The following is a 27,236-nucleotide window of genomic DNA, read 5'->3' as shown; positions in this document are numbered from 1 at the left end:
CATAGTGTCATCATAGTGTAGCGGTTCTTCTTCTGCATTGTGTAACTTTTTGATTTCGTTTCTTGAACCACAAATGATGAGCTGACACCCAAGAGATTTTCTGTGCAAAGTGTATTCTGTACAAAAAGCAAGATCGCGTCACACATCGCGTCTTTCTGCACCTCTCTCTCTCACAACTCACGCCATGTGTCCAAGAGAACTGAACATTAACATAAAGCATTCACAATTTACAATACTGCATACCTTTCCAAAAGCAAGGTCGTGTCAGAACATTGCGTCTTTCTGCACCTCTCTCTACAATATACAGTATTGAAAGAACATAAAAAAATATTCACAAAATAACACACATGCAAAATATTCCTTTTATGTAGATAAATTAAAATAAAAGAAATAACTTTTTGCACACAAACCCCACGCACCTCTCACAGCTCACGCCATGTGTCCAAGAGACCTGAACCGGGTCTCAAAAACAAAATAAAAGTCTTTAGAAAATAAGAACATAAAAGACACAATCAAGAAGAAATAGCTTGCGTAGTATATACAGAGCTCCCAACCCAACTTTGTGAATAGATTAACGGCGATATTTTTTTGGCTCACGTCTCACGCCCGATAAGAGTCTCACGTTAACGCAGCACGTTTTTTTTATCGCCCGATAAGAGCCTCACGTTAACGCAGCACGTTTATATCTCACACAGCACGTTAACGCCGATAACGGCCCACCACTAATATGTATGTATTGTATGTCTTTGTTGGTGGCTAAAATACATGTTGCTGCTGACCGCCATCTACTGTGTGCGATACTGTACATTGGCTAATGTTATGTATAAGTACCTCATCCTACCAGGTTTTAAAACATCACTTTAATAAGTGTACGAATTAAGGGAGTGAATTCGCAGTGTACAGATTACCAGTTTGCAACGTTAACAGCGAGTTTACAGCCTCACTGATTTAACTACACAGCAAAGAAAAGTTAGCAAATAAGCGTTAGCATTCACTCAGAACTTACCGTTCTTTGTGCAACTTCAAATGTCGAACAAAGTTGGAAGTTGTAATCTTCGACCCGCATGTTTTGCATACTGCTATTTGTTTTTTGTTGACCACCTCGTAGTTTTTAAATCCGAACGAAACTATCTTTTTTTATCATTTTGTCTAACTGGCGCGTTATTTGAGAGTTCCTCTGCATTGGTTGTCCTGTAATTTGATTGGATGGATGCTGTTGGCTCAAAACAACATGGATCTAATTTGATTGGATGTCTTGCTGACAGCAAATACGCGCACAGACGCACATATAGACGCACAGACATTGAAAGATACAGAGCGTTCGTAATAACGTTTTAATATTTGGGTTTTCTGGGAAACAGCAAGTCTTGTCAAGTCAAAAGGCTCAAGTCCAAGTGAAGTCACGAGTCAATGATGTTAAAGTCCAAGTCGAGTTGCAAGTCTCTTTACATTTTGTCAAGTCGAGTCTAAAGTCATCAAATTAATGACTCGAGTCTGACTCGAGTCCAAGTCATGTAACTCGAGTCCACACCTCTGATAGCTTGCGTAGTATACACCCAGCTCCCAACCCAACTTTGTGAATAGATTAATGGCGATATTTTTTTTATCGCCCGATAAGAGTCTCACGTTAACGCAGCACGTTAACGCCGAAAACGGCCCACCACTACAAACAATATTAACAACGAATTACAACGAATTACTATCTCTTTCTAATAATTTGCTATTGTGTTCACTCCTGTTGCATATTTCACTAAGGTATTAATCTATGCTGATCAGCCAATGACCAGTGCAGTGGTTAAAATTAACATTCTCTATTTATTGCACTTTTCCCAGGGTGTGAAAAGTTAACATTAATTAGCAGGCGAAGAGTTCTTGATGCTAAATGGCTGGTCCACCTACTGGCAGTAGTGTTCCACCTACTGGCTCTGTTGTTTTAAGAGACCAACACAGTGTGGTTTGATAAATGTAAGTCACAAATTATTTTCTAGGGGTTGGGAAATGTGACAATGAAGGAGAGTGTCACGCCAGTGAGCTGACACGGGAGGGAAGCGCAGATTCGGGAAACAATGATTTATTAATAAATACAAATAAACAACAGCGTGGTGGCCAAAAACAGGGAAAAAAAAAGGGGAAACATAAACAAACCCGCAGGCGTGTGGCGATTGCCAGAACTCAAAACACACACATTCACAAAAGTTCACTAAAATGTAAGTGCTCCCCAGGGGCGGAAATTCCCGGCTTTTAAGTGCTGTCCAGATTGGGCACAAGTGATGAGTCCAGGTGCCGTCAATCCTGACAGACCCCCCTCTCCAAGGGCTATGTCCTCGGAGCCCCAGCAGTATCATCAGTGGAGGCGGCGGGGCGCACTGTCTCCGCACATCCCCTGACGCGTCTTGTGTCCTTTCCTGCACCGCCTCCAGCGACCGTTCCAGGCACCCTAGACTAGTGCCTTTTGGGACCATGCAACCCCTCTCGCTGCATGTCCCCGCTTGCAGAGTGGCCAGCTTCCCTCCCTGCACCGCGCAGGGAGGCCGTCCCGGAGCCTCATTTGACTGTTCTCGGCACTCCAGGCTAATGCGTTCTGGGACCATGCAGCCCCTCTCAATGGACGTCCCTGGTGCCAAGGTGGGGGCATTGCTAGAATATCTCCTGCTACCCCCTTCTGCCTCCGTTGTGACAAGGAAGGCCATCTTCCTACCTGCCCCAGCTGGGTCCTCATGTCTACCAGGGGGCTCTATGGCACACCGCCCCTCTGGAGACGGACCCAGGCCCTCCTCACCAGCTACTGGAGGACCCAGCTCCGTCGCTTCCCCACCTACCCTCCCCTCAGGAGAAGCCCCCTACCCGAACTGCACCCACCCAAAAAATTCTTTTGAGGAGCACCCCCAAATCCCTGATCCCTGGCTCAGGCTCTGGCCGATCAAACTCCGCCCTCAGTGTCTCTAGGACGTCCTTAAAACCCATTCTGTCTGTCTCTCCCTGCTGGCATAGGACTGCATAGGACTGACTCAGTCAGACACGCGAGGATGGTAGTGATCTTATCCGCGTTTGCTGCCCCACTGAAGGGTGTCGGGACCATGGGTATGTCCCACGGGGCTGGGCGCGTGAGATGGTGGTTGGTGTGTGGCGTGGGGGGTGGTGGACATCTTCTCCAGCAGGCGAGGGTGCTGTTGCTGTGCTGCCATTCAGCTGGGGAACGTCTGGGCAGAGGGAAGGCGGGTCGGCGACCGGAGCTGGAGAGATGTATTCCCCCGCGAGGCAGTCCAGGCAGCGCAGTTTTTCATAAACAAAACTAATCTGAACAGGAACGCGATAATGCACCAGCCAAAACATTGTCAGGTCCTCTCTTATAGCAGATCTCCAATGCAAATCCCTTTAAATACAAGGACCACAGGATGCATTGGTTTGTACCCAATGCAAGAGAAACACAAGAGGGTTATGATCAGTGAACACAACAACAGGGACAGTAGTGGAACCAATGTAAAATTTATAATATTGAAGTGCCAGATGTAATGCCAGTGCAGCCAACCCACGTCCATAGGCGGGGCCACAACTCCACCAATGTTGGAAGGACATATTCTGCACGTGACAGTCCTGCAGACAAACAGAAGACAAACAGACCGCCACCACCAAAATACAACACAACGTGTAAGAGTACCACAGCTGAAGAACAATGCAAAAGCACATCCGCCAAAATATTCAGTCCCCCGCTTGTACCATAACTTGAAGTTGAATCCCTGGAGACATAAATGATGACAGCACCTGCACCAGTGCCCCTGGCATCCACTTTCAGCTTAAATGGTTACTGGAAATCAGGGGCTGCAAGAAAAGGGTCACAACATAAAATAGCCTTCACCTTTTCAAAAGCAGACTGACATTCACCAGTCCATACAAAATCAATCGACACACAAAGTAAGTTCGTCAAAGGTCAGAAAAATTATGACAGAATCCTCTGTAGTAACCAGCCATTCCTAAAAAGTTTTGCTACCAGAATCATGGAATTGACAATGGCCTGTACTTTTGCCAAGATCGGGCACACTTCACCACACTTCGCCCACTTGCTTTCAGAGATAGGTGACAAAGGCTTTGCCAAACTTCAGGGTGAGGCCGCCCCCTGCAAACAGTCAAACACAACAGTAAGACCACTCACATGTTCTGCCCGTGTAGCCCATATTCAGTCCATGTAGATGAACCACGATGGCATCCAGCAAGGAACCAAAGATAAAATAATGCGCATTAGACACTGAAATGAAGCAGGTGCATTTTTAAGACCAAAAGCCATCACTTTATACCAAAAAATCATCAGGTGTGACAAATGCGGAGACCTCAGATGCATGAGGCATTAAAGGCACTTGCCTGTATCCTTTAAGCAAGTCCAGATTAGTGACAAAGCAAGCTTACCTTATCCACACAATCCTCCATTCTAAGCAGTGGAACGGAATCAGTGATCATTGATCTGGCTTTTCAGCAGTCTGACACTGGTGACAGTAGCGGCAGTATTGCACCACATCAGATTTCAGCCCAGACCAAAAGAAGTAATGTAAACATTGTTGTACGTTTTTGTTACCACTTGCAACAATCCTGACCTCGCAAAATCATGGTCATGAGCCAAACTTAACATCTACAAGCGCAGCTTACTTGGAACCACCACATAATATACAGAATTCCACCCTACATCAATAGAATATGTCATTTTCGTCCATTTACACATTAAAACATCGGCATCCCAAAAATATGCGATGGAAGATGTGGAAATGTCACCTTTATTCACAACAGGTGAACAGCATTTTTCCAAAGACGGATCCAGTCTTTGCTCGAAGGAAATCTGAGTTTTGTCAACAGACAATGAAACATCCGTTTCAACACCAAGGACAGAGGCCTGTGAATAGCGTGGCGACTTTGCATCCCTATTATCCAACGAATTATCAGGATTTTGTAATGAGTCAGACAAATCAGCCAGGTCAGACATTTGTTTTGCCTTTGCCTGAGTAACTGCACAGGTGTGAAAAACAGAAGGAAACTGGGTGGATAAATACAATCCTGTTTGGGTTAAAAGAATACGAAGGCACATCACACCAAGCAGGTGACATAAAAACTCATCCGCACACATCTCAGCCTTAAGTAAGTGTAAACAACTTCAGGAACCTAGTTCCACCATAAGGGCAGAGTAAACCTCCTTCGTTTTACCCCTCAGCATGCACTTCTGCAACAGCATCCTGGAGTCTTTAGGCCATTTAAGAGTAAGAGCGACATGCTCAAAATGAGAAAAATACTTTTCCACCTCCTTTTCCAAAAACAGCGACACCATTTTGATGGTTTGACCTACATTAAACACAGGATCCACCAGCAGGACTAACTGCCCTGGCCATTGCCAATTCAAGCTTAATTTTCTTTAAAAAAAAACCTGACGTTCCTCACGTTACCATTCCCGTCTGTGTTTAAGCTTCCAAATTCCAATCATTTAAATTCATTACAACCTTTCAGTGCTAATTCATTCTCTAGCTCCTTTTCCTTTAACACACAGGCCTCACAATCTGAACGCAATGTTGTTTTTGACAACCATCCTAGATTTAGTCTTAGTCTTAGTCTTTTGGACTAAAATGTTTATTAGTTTTAGTCAAATTTTTGTCACTTCTATATGTGATAGTTTTAGTCCAGTTTTAGTCGACAAAAACTCAAAAAGGTTTTAGTCTAGTTTTAGTCAAAAAAAGGAAAAAAGTATAGTCCTTTAACAAATTAATTTAGGTCATTAAGTATTGGGGATTTCTGTTGGGCAGTGTCACACATAAGTTGTGAAAATAGAAGCAGATCTATAAGTTCAACACATTGTGAGCTTGCAGATCAGCTATTTTCACCAATAATTACAATAATAAATGAATGGTTATACGTATATGGTTTCCACCCAACCACAAATACTTTCTGATCTAATGATTGTGCATTACACACAGATAAAGTGGTAACAGTGGAATAAATGTTCATTACTCCAAAAAAGCCAAAAACAAAAACATTCTACTTCAACAATTGTGGCTTTATTTCTCAGAATTTGCTAAAGTACAATGAATATACACATGCCCAAAATATGAGTGATAGATGAGGAACACATATGCTCAACTTGGCCTTGTCTGCCAGTGCAATTAAGATACATATTATTTGTAAAAACAGACATCATACAACCCCACTCTGTCTTTAACTTGTGCAAACAATGTAAAAAATGAATGAAAGGTTCCAAAGAGCGATCGCCTGTTCTTTGGCACGTTGTTCCAGGGAGTCTGACATATATTTGGATGCTGCAGCAAAGGCTGCTGGGATAGATGACTGTGCCCTGTTGTTCTTTGGACCACCAGGTTTCTCTTTAGGAGTTCTTGTCTCTGGGATCTGGTTGAGGAAAAAACAAAGAAGGGATACAATTACTCTATCTCTGTATACAACGTACATTTCCTGTAAAGGTTTACAGGTGAATACAAAACAATCAAATGTAGGTATACCATAAAAATACTTGAAATACTATGAAAAATACTCAAAATACTACCATGTTAAGAAAATAGAATGGTCTTAACTCTCACTCTCTCTCTTAAGTCTCAAACAAGCAAAACAAAAATACATAGTTTATTAACTGGCCCTGTACTAAAACTTTCTGATCTTTCATTCCGAGCAGCAGCCAAATTATATTGTGTGTGTGTGTGTGTGTGTGTGTGTGTGTGTGTGTGTGTGTAACTTTACTGTGAGCGCACAGGTCATGGTTAGGGCTGTAAAGTGTCACTTGTGGCTTTTAGACTGAAGCTAGCAGACTCTACGTATAACAATAATTCGACCTGTTTAATATATCAAGTTACACGCTGACAGAACATAGACACACAAATAGATGACCACACCGTCACTGAATGTAAACATGGCTAAAGTAACACACACACAATGAACTGACGTTAGCGTAACAAAAGCTAACTTTAGCCTGAAGTTAGCAGCCCATTTGCGGCAGGAGTATGTGGAAAACTTACTCGTTAATAAGCTTACTATGAAATTTATCACGAGCCGATTGTCGAGTAACATTGTAACGTTACGTAGGCTATACGATATATGTTAACAGAACTTGTAACTTACCTTCGGTGAGCCTTCAGGTGCCGTTTAAGTTTGGTCATATTTTTTCTGCCTACTTTGTGGCCACATTTGTCACCGTCTTCCTTCACAATACACTCTGTTTTATTATCTGCTGGGTTCTATTTAAAATACACCCATATGTCGTCTCTACTTTTGTGACCACCAAGCCCCTGTGTTGAAACTGCCGCCATTGTAGTCCATTGTCTGTGATGAGTGACAACAGTGTGACGTGTTGAGCACGTTGTGCACTGCATGCCAGGTGATGGGCGTGACCAGATACTTTTTAGGTTTTAGGGTGTACTCTTGGCATGAGCTGGGCCCGAGTACGATTGTCCCCCCTCCCCACTCCCCCTCTGGCTTGAACTCACATATGCTTTCAGCATTCGTGCCGGAGCACGCTTACGTCATTATGGTGGGCGGCGCTCTCACTGATCGCAATGGAGTCCATCGCTCTGGTCACTTTGTGGCTACTACTGAGTCATTTGGTCCGCGGTGGTTCACAGTCTGTTGCTAAACAGGTCTGTCGCTTTTGTGCCACGAAAGTTTTCTTGCAGTCGTGCTGCTCGTATGAAAAAGATAATCCCGGATTTTGCTAAATATATCGGAGTTTTATGCATTTTGTCCAGCTGTTGTTGTATGCTCTCATCTGCTCAAATTTCCAATAAACATTGCACCTTTGCAGTAGACCAAAGCGACCCTTTCCCCGCCATGTTGGTTTTGGAACATCGCAAAAACGTGACATCACGCGTACTGTTCCATGCTTCAGCACGGTTAGCTCTCACACTTCATGCGAACCGCGCCCGAGTCCAACTGAACCGCACCTCTTCCAACCGGGCCAGGGCCGGCTATACGAACCGCGCCTGGGCAAGGCTCGGAGCACTCACACTAGCCAAACGAGCCGCGCTTTGGTGGTCAAACGCACTCGGGCACGGTTCAAACCACCTAGTGTGAGTACACCCTTAATTGACACGCACAATAAGCAGAAATGTCATGCATTTTAAACGTCTGACAGACCACCCACTAACATTTTCGTCCATTCTCGTCTCGTCAACGAAAACTCACACAAGTCTCGTCATGTTTTAGTCATCAAAGAGCAGTGTTTATCTCTTCCCCATCTCGTTATCGTCATGAAAAAAAGTGACGTCAACGAAATGAATTCGTCATCATCATCGTTGACGAAAACAACACTGCTGTGGACTATCACCTGAATGCATACCCCCATCCAGGGCTACCCCTAAAACAAAAACAAACCTTGCTCCGAAGGAAGGGACGTGCCAAGGCAGCAATCCAGCTGGAACAAAACTCACCCGCAGCACATAGACGAAGGCAAGAACAAATCCCGGACGAGCCCCCAAGTTTGTCACAAAGAGAGGTTTAACGCTCAGTAAGGTTTTATTATAATAACTTTGTACAGTGAACAGTAATTAGAGGGCAGCACAAACAAAACAACAGGACGATAATGGGAGTAACACCGCCAGTTGTTCCCTCCTTCTCTCTGTTGCTGGCATGCCGGGAGACATGTGCTCTGGAGACAATAAAGTGTCAGACAGATCCACCATGTCAGAAGACCAGGAAAGCCACAGGTCCAGACAGTGTTTCCCCCTCCTGTCTCAAAGCCTGTGCTGAACAGCTTGCTCCCATCTTCACCCACATCTTTAACAGATCCCTGGAGCTGTGTGAAGTACCCACCTGCTTCAAACGCTCCACCATTATTCCAGTCCCCAAGAAACCCACCATCACTTGTCTGAATGACTACAGACCTGTCGCCTTGACGTCTGTGGTCATGAAATCCTTCGAACGCCTGGTTTTAACCCATCTAAAGAACATCACGGGACACCAGCTGGACCCCCTGCAGTTTGCCTACCGGGCAAACAGGTCAGTGGATGATGGAGTGAATATGGGGCTGCATTACATCCTGCAACATCTCAACCGCCCGGGAACCTACACCATTATCCTGTTTGTGGACTTCAGCTCGGTGTTCAACACCATTGTGCCTGAATTCCTCACCTCCAAACTCTGGAACACAGTCCCTCAGTACTGGTGCCCCTCAAGGATGTGTTCTCTCCCCACTGCTCTTCTACATTTACATTTACATTAAGTGTCTTGCTCAGGGACAAACAGGGATTTGTTTAGGCGAGTGTGTTGCCCACTGAACCTCCAGGAATTCAACTGTAAAACTCCTGAAGTTTGCAGACGACACCACCGTCATTGGGCTCATCCAGGATGGTGATGAGTCTGCATACCGACAGGAAGTTGAGCGGCTTGTACTCTGGTGCAGTCAACACAACCTGGAGCTGAACACACTCAAGATTGTGGAGATGAGAGTGGACTTCAGGAGATATCCCTCAACATTGCTCCCCCTCACCATATCAGACAGCCGGTGTCTATTGTGGAGACCTTCAAGTTCCTGGGCACCACCATTTCCCAGGACCTGAAGTGGGAGACCAACATCTCCTCCATCCTCAAAAGGACACAGCAGAGGAAGTACTTCTTGAGGCAGCTGGGCAAGTACAGTCTTCCACAGGAGCTGCTGATCCAGTTCTACACTGCGGTCATTGAGTCTGTCCTGTGCTCCTCCACCACTGCCTGGTATGGGGCAGCCACTAAAAGAAACAGGATCAGACTGCAGCAGACTGTATGGACAGCAGAAATGATCACCGGTGCCCCTGCCCTCTATCCTGGACTTGTACCTCTCCAGATTCAGGAAAATGGCAGGGAAAATCATCTCAGACCCCTCACACCCTGCTCACAGGCTCTTTGACCTACCCTCTGGTAGATGTTATAGAAGCCTGCAGACCAGGACCGCCCGACACAGGAACAGTTTCTTCCCCCTCGCCATCTCCCTCCTAAACAGCTGAAACTGCAAATAACCTTCAACATTGCACACTGAACTTTATGTACACTTTGATTATAGGATTTAGTTTTTGCCTATTTATTTCAGTAGATGTAGTTATTTATATACAGCACAAACAAATTCCACAACTTGTAAAATAACACTTACACACATCCGTACACATTGTTGCACATTGTTGTTGTTTTTTTCTACTCTGTACTTGAGAGACACCATCTACTGGAATCAAATTCCTTGTATGTGCTTGCACTTTCTTGGTCAATAAATACGATTCGGATTATGAAATAAATACGATTCTGATTCTGATTACACCCAACATCAAAAGGATTTCCAGACAGTTGTACGTGTTCCGGTTCCTCTGACGATGGCAAAATTGTCTGCAGCGGCTCCCCATGTTGCGGCATCTGGAGCTTCCAAGGGGAGCCGCATGTCTTGGGGTGATACCAGTACAGGCAATTCCATACCCACCTTTTTTAAAGCGAAATCACATTCCTAACGAAAACACTCACGCTTTGTGACAACAAAAGCCTGGGAATACACACGAACCAGACCAAAGTGAAATATTGTGCATTTATTTACAGTGAGGAGTCAAACAACCAACTAAATCCTAGTGTGCTGTACATAACAACATTCAAAAGGAGGAACAACATACACACAAAAGAAGAGATAGGCTCTAACATACCCAAACTCTCTTCTCTATCCTCTTCTGGCCGTCCACTGGAACCAACAATCCCAAACTCCACACAGCCAACGGCCGGAAAAGAAAAACACACACACCAGACACAGAGCACCCAAATGACGTAACAGTATAGGAATAAAACACAGTTATAAACAGACAGCTTTCCCAGACCACAACTGTGCTACCCACATAGTGAAGAGGTGGAAAACATAGATGAACAGAAACTCCAGGGACCCCTAATAAAGCCCAATTGTCCTGAGATCTCCAATCCCCTGCCCTTAGGAGTGGACAAAGCTATATGTAGTGTTTATGTAGGCATTGTAGTGTGTGGGGTGTTGTTCTTGGTTCAGACTGTAAGATTATATATGTTATATTATCTTAATTTCTTACCAATAGCATGGCAGTAAGTTTTAGTTTTAGGGGCATACATGGAAGTACTGTGTTAATTGATGAGCTGCTCTGAGATCCACCGCACGGCCCTGTCTAGGTAAAGATATACCTTGCTGGAGCTAGGTGGTCATGCAGCTTCTATGTGTACAAGTGTTTGAATAAAGCCCTCAACTTCATCACTGGACTTTTGTTGGGTTGTATTTAGGGCTGCAACTAATGTTTATTTTAATAATCGATTAATCTGTCAATTCTTTTTTTGATTAATCGTAGAATCGGATCAAAAACAAAAAAACAGAAAATCATTCATTTCCAACCCTTTATTCAAAAACAGAACCAAAATCTTTCGAAAGTGCACAAACATGTTGCTCCTTGAGCTGTTATAATAATAATAAAATAAAATAAAAATGGACTAACACAAAAAACATACACATGTATGCTTTACATCTGCCAAATATAGACTTTTTTTTAAACAAAGTGCCACCTGAGCTGCCAGAACGATGAATCATTTATAAAAAAAATAAAGAACAATACCAATCAGAAAATTTAACAGGATTTGTTTGGATATCAGAACTTGTTCTCTACACTGCACTGCAGATGCACACACTCACAGACGCACACACTCAAAACTCTCACACATACACACACACACACACACACACACACTCTATCTCTCTCTTAAGCTCACTTGAAGCTTATTCATTAAATTATTACCATCAATGTAGTAAGTGCAAGATTCATTTATACACCACATTTAAACACATCTTAAGATGACCAAGTGCTATAAAATAACTTTAAAATTAAATTAAAAAGTACAACACAAATATATTTGTCACAGAATATACACTGCAAAAAATGCTTTTCTAAACTTTTCCTGTTTTCAGTCCAAATATCAAAAAAATCTTAAATCAAGATACATTCACTAAACACATGAAATAGCCTTGTTTTCTGAAAAAACATCTCAAAATTAAGTAATTGCTTAAAACAAGCAAAATTATCTGCCAATAGGGTAAGAAAACTAATCTTAATGAGATATAATCTCAAACAGAAGTTTTAAGCATCTGTCACGGGTGGGCTGGACATGGCGACGAAGGAGGACGCATTCGCACGATTTCATACAACAGGAGTTTAATACAAACTGCACAAGACAGGAACATCAACACGCACAATGACCCGATGGCGAACAGACACGAACAGGATAGTTTTATGCAATTATATAAATAGACACCAGGTGAACACGATCAGGGACCATTACACAGGACGAACATGAAACTCCGGTCCGGATCCGGACAGCATCACTTAATTTTCTCATGCCATTTTTCTTGTCTAGTAATCTTGATTTAAGATTTTTTAGATATTTGGACCGGAAACGAGACAAAATTACTAGGTAAGAAAAGCTTTTTTTGCAGTGTAGCTATACATGACAACAGATTGAAAGATGAATGGTCAAAAACGGCTAGTGAATAAAAACACGTCTTTAGTCTTTTAATGCAAAGTAACTATAGCACCCCTGCTTTACTACTGTTATTAACGCGGTAACGCTAACTTGTCATGCCTGTCAAGCTGGATAACGAGTAAACACCAGCACCAGGGACATTACGTTCCTCACTTCAAAACGGAACTAAAGTAGGATTCTGTAGTGACTTCCCCTGCTGCTGAACTACCTTCCTCCTCATCAAACACACGTTTCAGGTGCTGGATAATTGCCGTGGTGCTCCCGTGCCGTGCCATGTTGCTTTTGCATAATTTCGTGCAGATTTCTCTGCCACCACCATGTATCTGTCCTCTACCTCCGCTCGTTTTTTTTTATTCTTGCTCCGCGCTGTCTATCTCTAAACTCTGCCAGCATCTGTGCGTGAAAGAGACCGAGTGTGTTCACTCCGCTCCGCGCTCAAATAAAGTTTTTTTTTTTTAATAATCAAATGTCTCCGCGTCGCGCGACACAACACATCGATTAGGAAATTCGTTGCCAACTCTTTTAGTAATCGATTTTTATCGATTCAATTGATTCGTTGTTGCAGCCCTAGTTGTATTGTTTTTTTGGAGATTGTGGGTAATGAATTATACATGGAGCCTGTCCAGCTGGGATTATTATATTGAAAGCACGAAAGTATTACAAAACTTTGATTCTTGCATACTCAATACATAGTAAGATAGTTCTCTAGGATATATTCATGATGTGTATAAATCAGATGGATCTGCCCAGTAATCTGTCTGTGTCATGGCCAACGCGCCTCCAGCCCGCTAGAGGTCACCTCACCAGCCTGGGAGACGACGACCTGGAAGAGGAAATGGTAGCGGGCAGTGGCAAGTATAAAAGTGAGGTAACCCCAAGGAGACACGCCCGCTCTTTGTATGAGTTTACTCGCCAGAGACGCTAGCTCTCTCACCCCCGACCTACGACAATAGTGATTTCCTGAAATACGACCTTCGCCTGCCCACGACTTCGAGAATTGCCTGATCCCCTGGAAACCACGAAAGGAACCCCGACCTGAACTTCCTGGCTACAACCTCTACCTGCCCCTGACCTTGAACCTACCTGGCCCATTGGTTAAGACGGGATTCCATGCTCCCCTACCGTCCTGCCGCCCAAGACCTACTCCCGTCCAGTCCAAGATCCCAGACCATCCTGAAACCCGCCGTCTTCCGGTTCTCCTCTGCCCCGGTCCTTCCCAAAGATCCCGAACTGACTCCCTGCTGCGTTGCAGCGCGTCCATTGCGTCCTCATTCCTCGCCGGCCAGGCGCCCCCGGTCCTCCTGCCCCGCTCGCCCAGTGTCCTCTACCGGTACGACGGTTTATCCCCACGCCCAAAGTATGTCTGCAAGTACGTCATCGAATTCCCCCTGTGACAGTCTGGGTAACTCCCTTCTAGCAGGTCTATCTCTGAATGCCATCTGAATGTAAGTTGCTCTGGATAAGGGTGTCTGCCAAATGCCACAAATTTAAATGTTACCTGAAGATGAACTGGCACCTTGGAGGTTTGGGATTTGAACCTGCAACCTTCCGATTACCCGCTAGGCCACCACTGCTTTTTTTGTTAATAACAGAGAATTAACACGTGGTAATCATGATGGTGATACCGCTCTCATGTACCTGTCAGGATTGGGTGCACCTGTAGATGCACCTGGGACCAATCTGGAGGGCGGTTATAAGGAGCTGTTGAGACATTTTATGTGAACTGTACAACTTACTTGTGTGTGCAGTTGTTTTTCAGCTGTGGCAATCACCAAATGCCTGCGGGTTTGTTTTTGTTCACTGTTACAAGAATGTCCCGCCTCTGCACTTCCTTCCCCCTGTCAGCTCACGGACATGACAGAATGTCACAGCCCCAACCGAAAGCACAGAGCGAAAAGGCAGAGAAGAAACACGAGGAAGATCTTAGCCAGTCGTGGTGAGTGCGGGCGCCAGCGGGGAGCGCTGGAGGATCGCCCGTGGGATCGGGGAGTGAGGATGAGGATGCAACCCCACGATCTTCGCCATGTTAAGCTAGGAACTCTGCGCTGGCAAGGCTTCACGTGGACTGGGAAGACACGGATGTCGACAAGAGCGACAATGACGTGAGTTTGTTGGCTCCGGCCATCGCATCCATCCATGATCGTCGTGAGGTAACAGGAAGTCCACGTCTCTAACTCCGGTTGCAAACATGCCTTCCCTCTGCCTGGACGCCTTCCCTCTGCCCGGACGTTCCCCAGCAGAATGGCAGTGCAGCACCAGCGCCTCCGTCTGCAGTAGAGGATGTCCACCAGCCTCCATGTCACATGCCCACCACCATCTCTAGCATTGTGCCCAGCCCCTTGTGGGAAGTTGGCAGCACTTCCCACAAGGGGCTGGGCACAATGCTAGAGATGGTGGTGGGCATGTGACATGGAGGCTGGTGGACATCCTCTACTGCAGACGGGGGCGCTGGCAGCAGAAGGCACCAACCGCAGGTGCAATAAGTGGTGCAATAAGCACGGGGTAGGGAGCAAGAACTTGCGGAGACAGGGCCCACACGTACCCGGAAAGGTTGGCCCTGACTTTTGGGTGCAGGTTGGAGGGACCAAGGCTAACAGGGTCTGGGTCCTCCGGTGGGAGGACACAGCAAGGCAGGAGCCCTGTTGTTGTCGCCGTCCACCCCGCCTACTCCACTGATGTTACTGATGTAGCCCGTGGAGGGGGGGCTCTGTCAGGATTGAGTGCACCTGGAGACACACCTGGGACCAATCTGGAGGGTGGTCAGAAGGCGCTGTCGAGCTGCCAGGCGGCGGCTGCAACATTTTTTGTGGATCATACAACTTACTTGTGTGTACAGTTGTTTTTCAGGCCACACGCCTGCTGGTTTGTTTTTGTTCTTCCCCTTCTTTCCCCTGTTTTCACCCCTCGCGCTGGTTTGATTTGTGTTGTTTAATAAATCACTGTTACCAGAATGTCCCACCTCTGCGCTTCCTTACCCCTTCAGTTCATGGACGTGACAGTGCCAAAAGATTCATATTCATAACAGAGAAAAGAGTTCAGAGTTCACCTTCTGTGCTCCTGAGTTTTGGTCATTTAAGCAGGCTTAGTGAATTTCTGTTACTAGAAGGAGTTCCTTTGTGTATTATTTTTTTCAGGGAAAAGCATCAGTGGAACAAATTAACATTGTGACATTGCCTTTGAAGTCATAATGGAAACCCATGAGAGAGAGAGAGTGGGTGAGAAAGGCAGCGTGTGAGTTCCTTATGAATCAAGTGGGTTGTCTAATCTATGGAATTCCAATTTACTCTCCAAAGATGGGGCATACCATTTCATATAAAATATGAGTGCTTCAATCTGTCTCAAAGTCATATAATGATAACATCCACACTCTTTGACTTAATTTCCTAAATGCTATACACTATTATGCAGTCCATTAATGTGCAGGCTAGGTGAATTGTGCCTATGACCAGACTCGACCAGCCCTTCAACTACCTCAGCTTAGCTGTCATGAGACCAGCAGCTTTATGTCTGGAGCTTTTACCCTCTTTTAGCTGTTAAAGAGTCAAGACGGGGGAAAGGAGAAACAGGTTTGAAAAAGCTGGGTTAAACCACGAGCCCTGATAGCCATCCGCTGCATTTCCCGAGCAGTGGCTTCAACGTCAAGACGAGACCTCTATAAATAATGCTGCCTGAAGAGTGCTTGAGCAGAAGACAAGTGCAGGGGAGGCAGAGAGAGATGATTGGGAGCGATGGAGAGGATGAGTGGGCAAGACAGAGAGAGAAAGGGGGTGAAACTGGGTGAAAGCCGTGATCAGTTGCACTGCTTAGTGTCCATGACATGGTTAACCCTCCCAAAACTGTGAGTTATTTGTTGAATTAACTGCTCTGATTCCAGGAATGGTCACTGTGAGCCACCAGGGCTAAGGGACAGAAGTAGAGAATGGTACAGAGCCTAACGCAGCATAATTAGCTGGAGCTGCTTGGTTACCTTCCAAACAAAAGCAAGGGATGCACCAAACAGCTTGAGAGGCGGAGAACCGAGGGTGCAGGAGGGGAGGGATGAGAAAGGAGGAGATGAGGGGAGTTATTGCGCCCCTCCACACACACTTGAAACTGTCTCCCTAGGAGACATTGGATCACGGCATGACAGCGCAACAGTAGAGAGAGAGAGATATAGTGAACAAATAGACAGTGAATGTGGTGGTGACTGAGTGGCAGCCCGTGGTCAGTGCAAGACAGAAGGAAAAGAAGTGAAGAGCGAGGGAAAGCAGAGTGAAGGACAGAGGCAAGAGCGACAGAAAGAGACGGAGAGGAAAGAAGCAGCTGCAGGGGAAACACCTGTGTGGGGACTGAGGGATGAAGACAGTTTGCTGGAGTAACTGAGCTGTGCAGCCACCTACACACACACACACACACACACACACACACAGGAAAAGCATACAGTCCTGTTCTGGGACTTCTGCTCGGGTAGGAGGATGAAGAAACACTCAGCCAGAGTGGCTCCTCTAAGCTCCTACAGCACACAGGTCCTTACCTGCCCAATTTCTGAAGGTAAGGAACCATATATATGGCTCTATATATTTATATGTGTGTGTGTGTGTGTGTGTGTGTGTGTGTGTGTATAGTAACATGAGTTCACGTAGTGTAAACAGTAAAATGCGCTTTTTTTATGTGTGTTTTCTCTATATTAAATGTACGGCGCGCACGCTCCGTGATGATCCAGTCGGTTCTATTCATCTCTGCAATGTGCAACCTTGGTTTTCATTTCAGCACAAAACATTGTGTCAGACGATGAGGGTGTCAGGCTCAGTTGTGTAATATACTGAATAATGTGCCAATAATGCAAAAGCCATCAAGGTTAAAGCTGTCGGAACAAAGGTGATCAGTGGATTCAGAATATAATTCAAAAGTATAAGTTAACAAGGAATATACAATAATGAACACTACTACATGTTATAACAAGTGATCTTGTTTAAAATCTGTCTAATACTCCTATTGGGCCTGGTCATGTTATCCACTTGCATGAACTGCTGACGTTTACTGGCAGCTATGTCCGGTGTGCTAACCTTGACAATCTGACTGTACTCAAATGTTATCAGTGCTTCGCCGCTGTAGTTGGATCTCTGATGCTCACAGTGTTGTGTTCAAGAATGAATAGTCTGTAATGGCTGAACTGTCATGAAGAATTTGGCGCATTTGAGAGTGGGTGATCGCAATCAGAGAGTGTATTTTACTGTGATGTGTGTGACATACCAACAATCGACCATGACTTTGAAACGGCGACACAGCCAAAGTGGCTAATGAAGAGCTTCTGGAAAAATTCCGATGGTCTGATATTGATCTGGACCGGCAAGACTAGACATTACTTGAGAGGGAGTTTGGGCCTCTACAATATCAGATTAAAAAACGATTCTTGTCACATTTAGGATTAGTTTTAGTACTTTAATATATGTTTTAAATAAAATTCTAAACCTAAGAGTATAGGATGAAGTGTAAAGTAAAATATCACTTTATGAAAGATGATTTGGAATTGCCAAGGATCATGTATTTAATGATGAAGACTGGAGCTATTACTTTTTTGATGACTGATATGTTTCTAGGCTAAACTTTCGAAATATTTTGCCAATTATATAATAAACAATAAAACAACCCGAATGGTTGTGAATCTATTAAATAAAAAAGTTCCACATAGCATTTGTTGAAAATAATGTTAATTTAATGGATAATGCACATACAAATGGAAACCTAATAATCATAGTGTATTTGCTAATGCTTTGATTGATTGAACTCAATCTAAAGTGTTGCTATATCTACACTAATGTTGTGTTTGTTATAAAACAAAAAATATGTATTGAACTGAACTCTTAATAACACTTCATTAATAATAGTCTATATAGATAACACCTCATTAATAATAGTCTATAACACATGACATAACAGGGTTTTAAAAGTCATCCACACTGTCAGATTTTGCAAGATAATTCACTGCACAGTTGCACAAGAAATGCCAATCCAACTGGTTCATTAAAATATTAATGACACATTTCATATGAGGCATTAAAAAGAGGGAGTTACAATTCCAGCCATGCTTGAAAGGCTGTGTCGGCTGAATTAAAGAAAAACCTTGAGGAAAAACTGTAGTGATGCAGCATTAGAAAAATGACAGACAATTGACATCTGAGAATTTACACCCTATAACCTTATCTGGGCTCTCATTGATACTTTTCTTTATTACATGTGTAACTTTACTTGCTGATTCAGCATCTGTTTGCTAGTGCAAAAGTAATAGCCTGGGACTTATGCTCACGGCCTACTAAGGACATGCAAAAGGCTAATGAATTGCCGAGATTACAATATAGCAGGAATGTGTATGTAAGATAAGGGTTGTGTGCATGATGTGTGTGTGTGTGTGTGTGTTTGTGTGTTTGTGTGTGTGTGTGAATGTGAGATTTGCTGACCCAGCCGCCTGTAAACGATTGCCAAGCCTTGTCATTTTTTATTCCTGTCTTAGTGAAAATTGATCACTCTGAGGGATTCTGTATAGCGGATGTTGGCTATTCCATGATGGTCTCATAGTACTCACTTTCAAATCACACACTCACACACACACATAAACCTGATTGGTACTTTGTTGCTCACAGGTTGTTCCAAACTGTGCATCATGCTGCATTTTTGTTTCATTCAATTTTTGTCTCCTTCATTTTTAGCCAGGTTAGATTGTTTAATTGGAATAATAGAAACAGAACCTTTTTCTTTTGAGGCCAACTAAAGGAGCATTTCCATAATCTAGACATAATCTAATCTGGAAATCTAGAGACACAAACACTACAACACTAGCCTCAATTAATTTCTTCACTGTGCTTCATGGCTGGGAATGACTGCAGATGGACTGTGTCACCTACTAATACCAAACCAAGCCATATTTATTAATAAAGCCCTTTAACACAACAAAGGAGCTGACAAAAGTGCTGGACATTAAAATAAAAACATTTAATTGAATTACCAATAAAAATAAAAATGATTATTACATTACTTATAACGTGGTGACAGAAATGACACAACATTTCCCAATTGACTTGACAGGTGTGTCACTGTGTGTGTTTCATACCTTTCTGTGCACAATGTGGACGGCTATGTGCTGTGTATTTTTATCATCGCTGTTGTTTAATGACCCTCTAGAGCTATTTTTGACATGCGCTCTCTCTGTGCTAAGCAGACACATTTTTTTAAAAACGATGCTACCCATTAGTGCTTCTACTGCATGTAATTGAAACTAGGGGCGTTTAATCGATACATCCCACCACGTACCTCAGAAAGGCATTCAGGACAACTGAACAGACCCTGGCGAGGATCTCTCTCGGGAGCCAATGAGCAAAGAAAGCTCCATTTCAAATATTTAGAATAATTAAACCTAAATATTAAATACTATAAGCTAAATTATTACATAAAATACAAACATTCATTTGGTGAACACATTCAAGATGGGAAAGGTTATTCATAATTTAGTTAATTCATGAAACACTTTTTTTGTAGCCTTTAGTCTTTTCATTTTTCAACACAGATCTTCACAGTTGTTCACATGTTGACGCCTGAGCTAAATACCGATTTGAAAATGCCCATATTGGTTCTAGCGTGTGCATGTTCTGCTCTTATTTTCTCGGGGCTTGCATATCTCTCCATGCTTTATTGCCCTCGTTGATGGGAGCAATTAAAATGATGATTATGCCTATATGAATATAATTGGTCGTCCACTGGAGCACATATTGCTGCGGTGTCAGAATTTGCTCCAGGAACACCATGAATTTATTTTGGTTTAGAACTAAAGAACCACATTTTAATTTGAATTAATGACATTCGGATGAATAGATATCTGCATGCCTCCCTTTTCTTCTTCTTGCTTAAGGTTTTTCTTATGGCTCATTATTTCTTTGGATCAGCAGTTTCGCTTCCTCTCAGTTTGTTCGCACAAGATGACAATTAAGGATTTGTGCAAGATAGCATACACACATGCACACACACGAACATCGATTGCACGCTTTCATGACAACGCTGCTCTTTTTCCCCTCTAGGAGACGAGGGGTCTGAATCCCACGCGGAGACGCCAGCCAGCGATGTCAGCAGGGAGGCCACCCCCTACCAGACCTGTGCCAATGCCATCCTCAAGGTCTTTGGTGGCCTACTGGTAGTCTTGTGTGTCTCCTCGTCCTGGGTGGGCACCACGCAGGTCATCCAACTCACCTTCCAGTCCTTCTCCTGCCCCTTCTTCATCTCATGGTTCAGCAGCAACTGGAACCTCTTCTTCTTCCCGCTGTACTACTCCGGTCACGTGGCCACCACAAGGGAGAAACAAACTCCCATGCAGAAGTTCAGGTGAGGCTGCAGAGTTCTTCAAAAAACCCACTATGTTGCTGAGATCATAAACGCTGAAGTGTCTCATTAGGGAATTAGGTCGCAACAAGATGCCAAAACTTCCTGGATGCTTCCTGGCCCCGATTCTACACAAGTGGAAAGATGAGACTTCATTCTTTTGCTGGCAGAAATTGCTACCTCACACTGTCTCAGGTTGATGATGCTGACTTCCTTTTGCCAACTTCTTCCAAACCACAGTTTCCTGTAAAAACATCAGCAATTTGAGCTGGTTTCAACATTTATCCACATTTTTGTTGGGTGGCACATGATTCCCTTAACAGGACCTACTAATGGATAAAAAAACAAAATGCTTTTCAGTTCCTCTAAATGCGTTCCACCACTTTTTGCATTGGGCTTTACCTAGTAATGGTGCAGAACATTCCTTTAACATAAGACGCACCCCTGAAAACAGTTCATTTGGGACTGGTTTAAATTCCTTATACATACAAGGATACATATAATCTAAGTTCAGCACACTAAAAATTACACTAAATCTTCTTTTAAAAACATTGACTTCATACTGAATAAAAGTACAAAAATGTACTGTGGCTGTATGGCGTAAATTGTGGAGAAGATGTATATTGTAGATGCATATAAAGCATATTGGTCTCCAAAACCACAGAAAAGCAGTTTAAAGTGATTCATACCCTGGCTCAGAGAAAACCCTGGCGCAACATAGAATAATAAGGCATCCTTTACAGTGTGCAGCCTCCAAGGACCAAAAAACAAACAAAAAAATAAAAACCCAACCTTATTAAACATCATTAACAGCTTAATCATATTCTGTTTTATTCCAGGGCTGTTCCCGTATTTGTGTACGCTCCGTGGGACATTTAGCTTTCTGTTTTTGGTTGTCATTCCTGTTCTCCAGATGGTTCAGATTCAGTTTATAATGTGCTGTATTTTTAGACTTCATGAATCAGAAGCTTTTGCATTAGAGTTCTGCTGGGGTAATGAATATGTACTTGACTAATCATACCATATTTGGCTACATCTTTTTTTTCCACAAATTGAGACAATACAAGAGCTCATTAAAGAGTAAGTAACAAATAGATTTTATAATAGAGCAACTAAAACCATCTTCCAGGTGAATTGCATCAGTCAGAACCTTGGGTCTGCCTGATGCTTAAATATTGTCCAGATTTCTCTGCTGTTACGTTTAATGTGTTTATTATAGAATGCTTTACACTTATGTGTTGAACTGACTCGGCTGCTCTCGCTCTCTACTGGCTCAGGGAATGCAGCCGAGTTTTTGGGGAAGAGGGGATGACCCTGAAGTTGTTTCTGAAAAGGACGGCCCCTTTCTCCATCCTGTGGACGCTCACAAACTATTTGTACCTGCTGGCGCTACGCAAACTCACAGCAACCGACGTGTCAGCTCTCTACTGCTGTCACAAGGCGTTTGTGTTCCTGCTGTCCTGGATTGTCCTAAAGGACCGCTTCATGGGCGTTCGGGTCAGTAGCACAAAATCTTCTAAATCTGCTGATTAAAGAAAGGACTGCTTTTGACAATCACGGCCCTAAGACTGATCCTTGCCTGCAGATTGTGGCAGCGATAATGGCCATCACTGGAATCGTCATGATGGCTTATGCGGATGGTTTCCATGGTGATTCGTTTATGGGTGTGGCCCTGGCAGTAGGGTCTGCCTCCACATCAGCTCTGTATAAGGTGAGACAAGACCATTTAATCTTTACTTTGCTGAACATTTCTCTGATTATATCATAGTTCCCCAATAATAAACATAGTAGGTTGTGAGTGGTGTGGGTAGGAGGAGGTTCTTCAGGAACACAACTGTAAAATGTTGTTCTGCTGTAGAACAACATTCTTCGAATTCATCTCGTCTTCTTCAGACCAAACACATCTGTGGTGCTCATGCATACATGTTTGTTCTCTTAAAGAGTTTACTGACTGCTGGTGGATTTATATTGACCTACTGAAATAAAGGAATTCAGTTCAATGTCAAATCAAGGTACTCATGGCAAATACAACAACCAGATGTACAAGTTAATATTGAATTATTAAATATTTTGAGAAGCACCCTGTCCCAAAAATCTGAATATTTTCAACATTAAATAAAATGGCAACCAGACCTCCATAGTAGCCTAGCAAAAAGCCTGTTGTGCTCCATAGGTCCTGTTCAAGATGTTCTTGGGCAGTGCCAACCTCGGGGAGGCAGCCCACTTCTTCTCCACAATGGGGTTCTTCAACCTTGTCTTCATCTCCTGTGTGCCATTCATCCTCTACTTCACACGGGTGGAACACTGGGGCTCCATTTCCTCATTGCCATGGGGGTACCTGTGTGGTCTGGCGGGGCTTTGGTTGGGTGAGTGAACAGTCTGTCTTTGTGTGTGTTTCACTCACACACTTTGTAAGAAAAATACCACAGTAGAAAGAAAAAGTTCACAGTATTAATATCCATCCCAATCTCCATTAAATTATGAAACAGAAAGTATTAACCAAATGCCTGAATGCCTAAACCATATGCATAGTGCATAAACCATATGCACTAATGATGCAAAATATTGTAATGATCAAAATTACAATCTTTCACCTATCAAACTCTGCCTTGACAGAAGACACAACTTGCACAAAATAAACATATTTCACTTGTATTTATGAATTATTAAACTGTACATTAGTGCATTAATATCTAAAAAATATATATGTGTGTAATATATGTATATATATATATATATATATATATGCAGTATACTATTGTTGTTATTAGTTATGTGTTTGTGAATTAGAATTTATGTGTTTATTTATTCATTTAACCACTTTTTATATTTTTCCTTCCTGTCTGTTTCTTTCCTTTGTTCCCGCCAGTGTTCAACATCTTGGTCAATGTGGGGGTGGTGCTGACTTATCCCATCCTTATCTCCATCGGCACCTTACTCAGTGTACCCGGAAATGCAGGTGTGCTTTGAATCATGGGGTTCCCCATTTCCACACTATGGGCTCCTCTCACATTCCTGATAGGAAATAACACCCAAAACAGATTTTTTTTTTTGAGCTAATTGTGTGACTGATTCATCATGTGACTGAGATGCAGGACCAAGATGTGTACAAGATCGAGTCAGAATACTAACTAAATTTGCATTGTTAATTCCCCATAAAGCACAACCTGGCACTAGAAAGTGAGAGGTGCTATAGCTAGGAAGGGAGTTTCCTCGTGACAGCTTTAAAATTCTTGTTCAGATTGAATGGTGCAGAGTGACAAGTAGAAAAGGAGAAGCAACAGCAAACAAATTATGGTTCTAAAAAAGGCATGAAAATTGTGCAGGCTTTTTTGACAGGCTCTAGTTGGAGCAAGTCAAGAAAATGAATGGATAAGGTTTGGATCTGTAATATTCTTTCTGTCATTTAGTTAACTTATGATAGCAGATATACAATCCACCACCAATGCAGTTGTGCATGTAAAAGGTCACTACATCTGTGTTCAACACTGCTACCGCCCTCCCCACCATAAAAACGATTACGCAGCAGGATTGCAGTCCTGCCCTAGCATCCTCTTCCTCACCACAGAAACTCAATCACCACTCTGTTGCCTTTGATACGAAGCAGGATCGGGTTGCTAAGGAGACACTAAATGCCTCCTGAGGGTTCTTGTCTTTTAAATACAGGGCATGTATGAAGGTCAGTAGGTTATGTTGAGGTTTTGTTGTGGTTTAAACACCACTTGTGGTTTTGTTGTGTTATCAGTGGATAAAATTAGAATTCAATTAACATAACCATTTATTATTAAAAAAGCTCATGGTAACTCTGTGTGGACCGTATACAGAAATTATAGTATTTTTTTGTAGCTGGTTTCTGATGATCCTTAATCCTCTTGAGTGAGAAAGATTCAAATACACAGCATTCACAAAAGATCTGTTTTTAAAATTCATCCTATTTTACACTTATTGCAAATTTTGTTTCTCATAGGATGAACAAACTCCGAAGCACACAACAAATAATCCAAGAATCGTGGTCTAAACTGTATGGAGATACCACACTGAACCATGGGCTGTGGCACAGTTTAATACCATTGGGGCTTTAATCGGTTGTTTATTGGTTGTCAGTAGATATTTTAACAGTAGTCAAAAATTTCCTTAACATTTCCTTCAAATTGGTCACCTTTTGTCTGAGACAAAACTAAAATTGTAGTCAATCCCAAAATACTCCCATGGGCAGCAAGAATTTCTCCTCCAACAAGAATTCTTTGCTCTAATATAAACATCCCCTTCCAAAAATTGCTGGGAAGAATTTTGAACATGTGACACCAGGTGAAATTAAAATCTCACATTCCCATCCTTTTACTCTGCTCCTATTACACTACTTTAGCTATCGATGTCCTGAAGCATGAGGTGATCTTCAGTGTGGTTCGCCTGGCTGCCACCTGCATCATCTGCCTGGGCTTCCTGCTGATGCTCCTTCCAGAAGAGTGGGATTCCCTCACGTTGCGCTTTCTGGCCACGCTAGCTGACAAGAAGGCTGAGGATCATGGTGAAGAGCTGACTGAATCCAGCATCCACACACGTAGCCGTAGCAGGGCCAATGGTGCTGTCTCCATTCCTTTGGCATGACTTCTGCTGACCTGAAAAGCACCCAGTGCCGGCTGAACATCTGCTTTGCTGACAGTGGAGCTCCTGTGTCGCTGCCAGTTGACCAATAGCCGTAAAAGGCTACTACCAAGCTGTGGGAGACTTGGCGTCAGTAAACACTTCCATCCATTAAGAGGTGTGGGGTGAGCAAGAGAAGCCACAGTATTTTTCAAAGGAGACTTATTGTTTGTACTCCAAGGAGAGTTTTCCTCCTTTTGCACGTCTCATCCCAGACCCTTTCCTAGAAATGCTAAGGCCCTGGACCCTGGACTGTATTCTGTGAATATATACATGATCAGGGACTGTTAGGCTCAGTATTAATTGAATGCTGTGAGCGATATACCCGTAGAACTGCAGAGACTAATGTAACTCATAGTATTATGCTGTACAGAAGAGGAGTCGGGGGATATACTATGCTATAATTTTTTAAGAACAAAAATAAAGATTGACAATGAGCAATTGTACCTGATTCTGTTTATTTTTGTGTATGCCCTTCTACGTAAATTAAGAAAGGGCATAAATAATAAAAACAATAACACTTATTTTCATTAACTGGAAATAATATATATATTTTTACCCAGTTGGAGTTGTCACACGCACCATTGAATCAACCACAGCATGTGTGAGGAAAAGGATGCTCCACCCAGGTCTCCAAAAGAACTAGCCAATCAAACAACAAATCTCTACAAATCTATCCAGAAATTATTGGAGGGCCGATATGTTAATGAGTCCGCCATTGGCAGAAGCATAATTGCTTATTCTGCATTAAGACCGAAACCTTTCAGGGTTTGTTCCAAAACAGTGCTTTTTATATAACTCAACCAAGGTCTGCCTCACATGCACACACACACACACACACACACACACACAGAAAAGTGTCAAAGTGTCTTACCTCTCTCACAGTCTTAACCTCCCACCTACAAAAGTACACGCTATCACAAACATGCACACACCCTCACAGCACACTGTCCTTAGTGTAGAGAGGGCTGAGCAATGCCTCCATATCTATGAAATACGCCTTTCTAATGAGGCATTTGCTGAATGGGCAGATTCTGGGTCAGTCTGTTAACTCAAATGCCAACGTGGGGATGAATAGCACAAGGGATGTGTGCTGCTGTGATAGAGCAATAGCTCTTTATGGACCAACCTACGGTGGAGTACGTGGGCAAGATTTATATCCGACATAATATATATTTAGTTTAAAGCATTCTCTATGGTGTGTCAGCATTTTTCATAGTCTCAAAGCAATATTCAGAGATTCGAGGGAGGAAGAAACCTCAGGACAACCCAAGAACCTGTCCTCCAACAGCTGGGATGAGTTTAATAGGAAAAAATATGCAGATGCAGGAGGACTTCAAGATGTCCAACACAGAGTAGGTGGATAGTGGAGTACACTGGGAATTAATGATCTAAAGAACCTGTAAAATTGCTCCTATAAAAATTTTTAAACCTTTGGAACTAAAACTTCGAATAGCTGAAAATGAGCTCTTGAAGCTTCCTGTGACGCCCACCGTCATCCCTGCTGCTGCACCCCAGACACCCGCTCACTGCAGATCACAATTACCTATGTACTAGCCTGAAGATCAATGCCCTTCCAACACACCACGCCTCTGCACTGTCCATCAACAATTCCATATTTACCATGTACACGAGCTTTCTCAGTTTTTATAAATTTGCCAAAACCTCAAGTAAACTTATCACGTTGTCATCATGGGGTGTTGTGTGTAGATTTCTGAGGGAAAAAAAACATTTTTGGAATAAGGCTGTAATATAACAAGATGTGGAAAAAGAGATGT

General features: G+C 43.1%; 1 protein-coding gene across 1 annotated transcript in view; it reads left to right on the top strand.

Moving 5' to 3' along the window:
• slc35f4 (solute carrier family 35 member F4) overlaps positions 1 to 25,839 on the top strand; it is a 33,527-nt gene extending 7,688 nt beyond the window's left edge. The window contains exons 2-7 of the mRNA XM_028998016.1: positions 20,517 to 20,817; positions 22,092 to 22,311; positions 22,400 to 22,525; positions 22,988 to 23,180; positions 23,684 to 23,773; positions 25,181 to 25,839. Of these exons, the coding sequence (XP_028853849.1) occupies positions 20,517 to 20,817; positions 22,092 to 22,311; positions 22,400 to 22,525; positions 22,988 to 23,180; positions 23,684 to 23,773; positions 25,181 to 25,422 (1,172 nt within the window). The 3' untranslated portion in view covers positions 25,423 to 25,839. The remainder of the gene's footprint in view (positions 1 to 20,516; positions 20,818 to 22,091; positions 22,312 to 22,399; positions 22,526 to 22,987; positions 23,181 to 23,683; positions 23,774 to 25,180) is intronic.
• The last annotated feature ends 1,397 nt before the right edge of the window (positions 25,840 to 27,236 follow it).

This window comes from Denticeps clupeoides, chromosome 1, assembly GCF_900700375.1.
Source record: "Denticeps clupeoides chromosome 1, fDenClu1.1, whole genome shotgun sequence".
Taxonomy (NCBI): Eukaryota; Metazoa; Chordata; class Actinopteri; order Clupeiformes; family Denticipitidae; genus Denticeps; species Denticeps clupeoides.
Note: the sequence above shows the minus strand (reverse complement) of the source record. Positions and strands in the feature narration are given on the sequence as shown.